Source organism: Heloderma suspectum, chromosome 3, assembly GCF_057233095.1.
Source record: "Heloderma suspectum isolate Gila_16-S chromosome 3, 16-S_ref, whole genome shotgun sequence".
NCBI lineage: Eukaryota > Metazoa > Chordata > Lepidosauria > Squamata > Helodermatidae > Heloderma > Heloderma suspectum.
Genome location: NC_139460.1, coordinates 36946882 through 36952881, shown reverse-complemented (window position 1 = coordinate 36952881; position 6000 = coordinate 36946882). Strand labels below are relative to the sequence as shown.

General features: G+C 38.6%; 1 protein-coding gene across 11 annotated transcripts in view; it reads right to left on the bottom strand.

Annotated features, from left to right (window-relative positions):
- Positions 1-416: 416 nt before the first annotated feature.
- PAN3 (poly(A) specific ribonuclease subunit PAN3) overlaps positions 417-6000 on the bottom strand; it is an 88379-nt gene continuing 82795 nt past the window's right edge. For all 11 annotated transcript variants that reach the window (XR_014789014.1, XM_084842931.1, XM_084842935.1 and 8 more), the window contains 2 exons: positions 5556-5694; positions 417-3380 (listed from right to left, as the gene is read on the bottom strand). Coding sequence is in view for 10 of the 11 variants with exons in the window: in XM_084842931.1 (XP_084699057.1) it covers positions 3240-3380; positions 5556-5694 (280 nt within the window). In the remaining variant the exon portion in view is untranslated. The remainder of the gene's footprint in view (positions 3381-5555; positions 5695-6000) is intronic.

Genomic DNA, 6000 nt, shown 5'->3' with positions numbered 1-6000 from the left:
GGAAAATTTCATAGGACTCATGTATAATTTTCCAAGGAACAAATTACCAAACATGCATCTTATAAGTTTGATAAGGGAGCTCAAACAAAATTGGAAGTTTTTTAAAAACAGTTTTTCAGAGAGTTCCAGCTACTCTATGTATCTGGACTTTGTTGATACAAGCAGATCTATTCTAGTGCTTGTATATGAGCAAGGAATGTACAGCACTGATCTTTTCAGGCTAAAATATCTGCACTTCAAATAGGCAATACGATTTGTAGTTAGTGTGATGCAGTAAATGCTGCTTGTGTGCCAAACACTGTTCCAATCCCTGCAGTAGAGCATGGCAGAGAAAAACACCCCCATAACGCAATTTAAGCCAACTACGCAACAAGTGGAACACAATACCCACAATCTTCACATGTTCAAAAGAAGGCTATGTTATTTCTGGTATTCTTTATTAAAAATACTGCTGTACACATGAAAAACAGGATTAAAAGGTAACACATAGTGGGATCATGACATCAGAATGTAACATACTGGTGCTTTTTAGGGGAAGTTGTTCACATCTAAAATTTTACTTGAACAAGGGCAAAATGAACAAAAAAACCTTATGTACCCCAAAAGTATCTACAGTGTAGCAAAAACCCAAACCCAAACAAGCAACCTAAAACAGATAAGAAAATTTAAATGAACTAACATCACATGATTTCAAAAGGTTGTCCTTTCTGTGCTTTCGACTGTAAAGATAGGAAGGTCAGAATTGTTTCCCCATGTGGAAAAAGTAGGCATTGAGATATTTTTTAAATTGCTGCTCTGTTTTAGGGATTACATACATAACTCTTCCTATGAATGGAACATACTAGTTTCTGGACAGCCTTCTAAATGGAATTATATTGGAGTAGGTTCTCCCCCCAAAAAACACCAAAACAGAAAATTCCAAAACATGGACCAAATAAAATAAAATCCACATTGTTCTATGCATTACCCAACAGCAAATATTTCCTGGATGGCATTTACTTATGGAAATGTATTGGCTTTCTGCTCTTTTTTATTTTTTTAACCTTTAAACCAAGTCCTGAGATTACTGGGGCTAAAGCAATGGACACGTGTGTTGACAAACATTTGCAAAACGCAACTTTTAAGAGGTGGATCTTGCTGGTATAGCGAGGATGAGATTGAAGCCCTGCATTACCCCTGCCTTTGCTTTTCCCAAAATATTGGTCCACAAAATAATCTGTCAAAGGTTCCCAATTTCTGCAACTGAAGAGATGATCCCCTTTCATTTTCAAAGAAAACAATAGTGGGAAAAAGGAAAAAAATAAACCTCAGCCCGCTTATAAATTAAGCATTCAATATTTCTTCTAGAATACAAGTACTACTTTTTTTTGTACAAAAGAATTACAATATGATTTTTCAAAAACATATAAAAGACAGCTGCTCTTCCTCAAATACATGAGCTAATGATAAAAGACTGGTTTGCCATATTCATATCTCAAAGTCCCTGTTCCTTTTGACGTTAAAAAAGAACAATATTATGGCAACTGTTATTCTCTGAATATTAAACATTATGCTCTACTTAAAACTTTTTCCAGATTAATGGTAATTGATTTTATTTATTTAAGCTCATCAATTGATGCTACCAATTGCAGGTGCCACCATGTCTCATGAAAAGGTGCCAAGGGTGTCCCTAGTCTTCCAAAGCCTTCGTTATGAAGAGCACTGCTTTTCTTGAGGCAAATCTAAAGTAGGAGTGTCATTATTAAAGCTTATAAAACTGGAGAGAATTATTAAAAATTTATCTGAAATTACAAATACTGAGAATTAATAAAATGGATGCCAGTAACATCAGTTGCAAGTGCTTTGAGGCAGTCCTGACACCTTTTGGAGAAGTTTCCACATTTTCTTCATGGTGAGCACCCAGTGCTATTGAACATTCAGTGCTGGGGAAAGGATGCAGATATACACAGTCTTCACTACCGCTTTAAGAAAGGAAAAAAATAGTTCTACGTATTTGGCAGTCTTCAGTATCAAAGCGTAGGTGTTCTACTACAAATTCCCTTGAATACCCAAGCTTGCAGACAACTGTGGATCCAGTATCACAAAGTTAATTGGGGGCCGTGGGGGGAAGGGTGGAATCCAAACTTGAAAACTGGATATTCATGTGTTGAGTATTATCAAAAGTAATATTACTTTGGGCTAAGCAGTGACTGCAAAGGCACAGCAGACCATCATTGCTCCAGAACCAGGCTACAAAACTTCAAACACTCTTGATGCCAGACGACTGCTGTGTGTAGTTAATCTTCTGAACAGTGTCTTCGTATCTGTATCCAGTGTAAAGTACCATAATAAAGCTGTGGTTCAAAGAACAGAACTTTATACAAAAAAAAAAGTATACCATAAGTAACTTAAAGGAATACACTCCTGAAACCTCAGGCCTGTAACACAACGTCTTATAAAAATTCTATTAAAAATTGCATAAATGTAAATGCATCTGATTAGCAGGAAAATATACAAACAGGTATTTTATTTAAAAGGCGCTGGCTGTGTTTAGAGCAATTTGGATATGCTCCTGAAGTTACAGGTCTCAAATGGTGCTGTTTTGCGTAGACAAAGCTTCAACCAAAGAAAAGGGGATTTCATATGTGATGTTCCTACAATAACCTTACTTGATATTTTTTTTAAAAATATGCACCTTCTGGTTTGATCAGTTAATCTAAGAGTGGATGACATATGACACAGTTTTACAAAGGTTACAAGCTACACTGTAGTTTACAGAACACAGTTTCTATGAAATTATTCACCTGGTCCTTTATAGTATTCTGGGGTGCAAATAATATCAAAACAAATAAATTCTGCAGTATACTCAGTGGCAAACAAAAGGATTATCCCAGAAATGTCCTTGCAAAGAGATTCCCTTAGTACGTATCCAATGCGGCAAAACATCAGAGATCAGAAAGTCTTAAAAAAATTAAAATTAGTGCATATACGAGTGGAAAAAATAAAAGCAGGAACATCATGGCCCTGATGTGTTCCTTATTTTAAAATAAATTCTTCACAGATAAAGCCTCCAATGGCAGCCAGAGCTCAAGGGTAAGCAAAAACATTCTTCCCTTCAAGTAACAGTGTACCTGACTGAAGTGCAACATCTCCTGCTGTTTTGTTTCCCGAAATGTGAAATGAGATGACGACAATCAGCTGTAGTGCAATTTGCTACTGGTTACGTTCCTCAGCAATGTCCTGCATGCTTTCAGCAAGTACTACAACTGGCCATTCGCGGCTGCAATCAGTTCTTGAAAAGTATTTTCAAAGCAGCGCTTTAGGTCACTATATGTTACCACAAGTACACTCTTCTCATCTCTGGAAATTAGGCTTATTTTTTCTGGCACACCAGCATCTAGCTGAAATCAAAGCGCAGAAAACCTCATGCATATTCATATAGTAGTGCTTGATATCATAAATAATAAGGATACTAGTAACTTCAATAGCAGTTTTGGCATACAAAAGGCTACAATTTTGTTCATTCATCCTCACAACATTCCTGTTAAAACAGTGTCGTTATTTGCCATTGTACAGAACCGCCCAGAGAGCTTTGGCTATTGGGCGGTATAGAAATGAAATGAATGAATGAATGAATGAATAAATAAATAAATAAATAAGATGAAAAGCCACAGTCCAGGTCAAAGAAAACCTCCAGCAACTGCTTATCATGGAAATCTAACTAATGAGTTACTGTTTCTAAAACACAGGTGACTCAGGCCCAACAACAATGTGAAAGGAAAGAAATTTTAATCTACCATCACCTAGAAGCTGGGGAAAGCATTCAAAACTGCAGATCAAATATTATACAGAATATGAATCTTCAGCACTATCCAAACATTTAAGCAGGCACACAGTACAGAACTTTTGTGGGTATGTACCACCTCTGACTGCATACAAGTGATCGCTTGTTTGAAATGACTCCTAATTCAAAATCTCCCAGCACGTAGAAAGCTTAAGCAATCCCTCATGTGCGTCCTGAAGCGGTACAAGCCCAGTAGCAAACTGTACTACTACAGAAACCATACAACTGAACTAGCTTGAAGGCAAAATTACAGGGAAAAGACAGGGAGTGGTCTAGTGTTGCTGCATGGAGCATTTTCCTTCTTCAAGTCTAAATCTGGTGAAGGAGTTCACTGTGTGACACCATCTAATGGACCCTGAATTAAAGAATGTAAGAACTGCCATGCTGGATAAAACAAAGGCCCATCTAGTCCAGCATTCTGTTTCCATAGTGGCCAGCCAGATGCCAATGGGAAGGTCACAAACAGGACATGAGTGCAAGAGCACCCTCCTGCTCGTGTTCCCCAGAAGCTGGTATTCAGAGGCATATTGCCCATGATACCAGAGGTAAGATATATATAGACAATGATAGCCTTATTTTCCATGAATTTGTCTAATCCTCTTTTAAAGCTGTCCAGGTGGGTAGCTATTGCTACATGCTGTGGTAGCGAATTCCACAGTTTAACTATGCCCTGCATAAAGTACTTCTTCCTTTTATCTGGCTAGACTCTCCTGCCATTCAGCTTCATTGGATGATACTGGTTTCTAGTGTTGAAAGAGAACAAGCAACGTCTCCCTACGCACTTTCTCTACACCATGCATAGGCCTGTTTCGGATGTATGACTTTCCTTACTTCAGCATTATGGGAACAGTCCTGGGTGACTGTTGGGCTCGCATACTCTCCCTTCCTCCTTTGGCACAGGAGGAGACCGGAAGCATCCAGTTTTAAACTGTTGCTTGTTGCTACGACTAACAAGGGTAAACTGCGGTTAGTTTAAACAAGTTGATTGAAATAAACCAGGATCAGAAACCATAGCTTGATCCTGTCTTGTTTCAATAAGCCATAGTTTAAAGACTATGCACACTTTGTCCTTGTCAGATGTAACAAACCATCATGGTTAATTTAAAAACAAAAGCAGATGCTTTCGATCTCCTCTTCACTGGCATGATTGAGGAGGAGAGATGACCGTGTGAGCTTGAGGTTCATCCAGGCTCAGTCCTATAGCACTAAACTGTGGTTTAGCATTACATCTGAACCAGGCCAATGTCTCTTGTATGTAGCCACCAGCGACTTTTGATGCAGCCACTGAAGCACCTATCTAATGTGTAGGGCATCTGACAGTGCCACCATGCATAGACTGGCCACAGCTAAAGACCAGTTTGGGAGCCATAACCTGCTTGCTTGCTTGATTTATTACATTTATATCCCGCCTTTTTTCCTCCTTAAGGAACCCAAGGCAGCGTACATAATCCTCCTCCTCTCCATTTTAGCTTCACAACAACAACCCTGTGAGGTAGGTTGGGCTGAGAGTCTGTGACTGGCCCAAAGTCAACCAGTGAGCTTCCGTGGCTGAGTGGGGACTAGAACCTGGATCTCCCAACTCCCAGTCCAACACTCTAGCCACTACACCACACTGGCTCTTTAAGTGATAACTTGCTTGCATACCAATTAAACAGGAAGTGAACAGGAAAGACAACAGAATTAATACAGAATTACTCTGCAAGGAATGTAAAATACAGTAGTTCTAGTTTACCTTGTTAAGACAAGAGATAATATGACTGAGGTCTATCCAGGGAGTACCCGCTTCTGTCACCTGATGGAAAAGATGATCCCTAAAGAGCTTCAGGAGATATCTGTCTCCAGTTTCTGACCACGTCGGGTCCTTCTGAAATCTATCATGAAACAGAATGTTTGTGTTTCTTATTAAGAGTACAAATTCATAAACAACTCATGCTAAGTATTATCTGAAGATGTTTTGGCTTTGTACCAAGTTTCTGCAACATACAAATTAAGAAAAGAGTGACGTATCATCCTTCAGTTCACAAGGTTTAGAATGATAAAATCTCTTCATGGGGCCAAAACCATTTTAAATCAGCTATGCTACATAGTCTTCCCTGAATATAATAATTTGGTTGATTTTGAAAACAAGATCAATGAGGTTTTCATGTGAACTGTTCTGTAGCTTCCCACACTCGGTA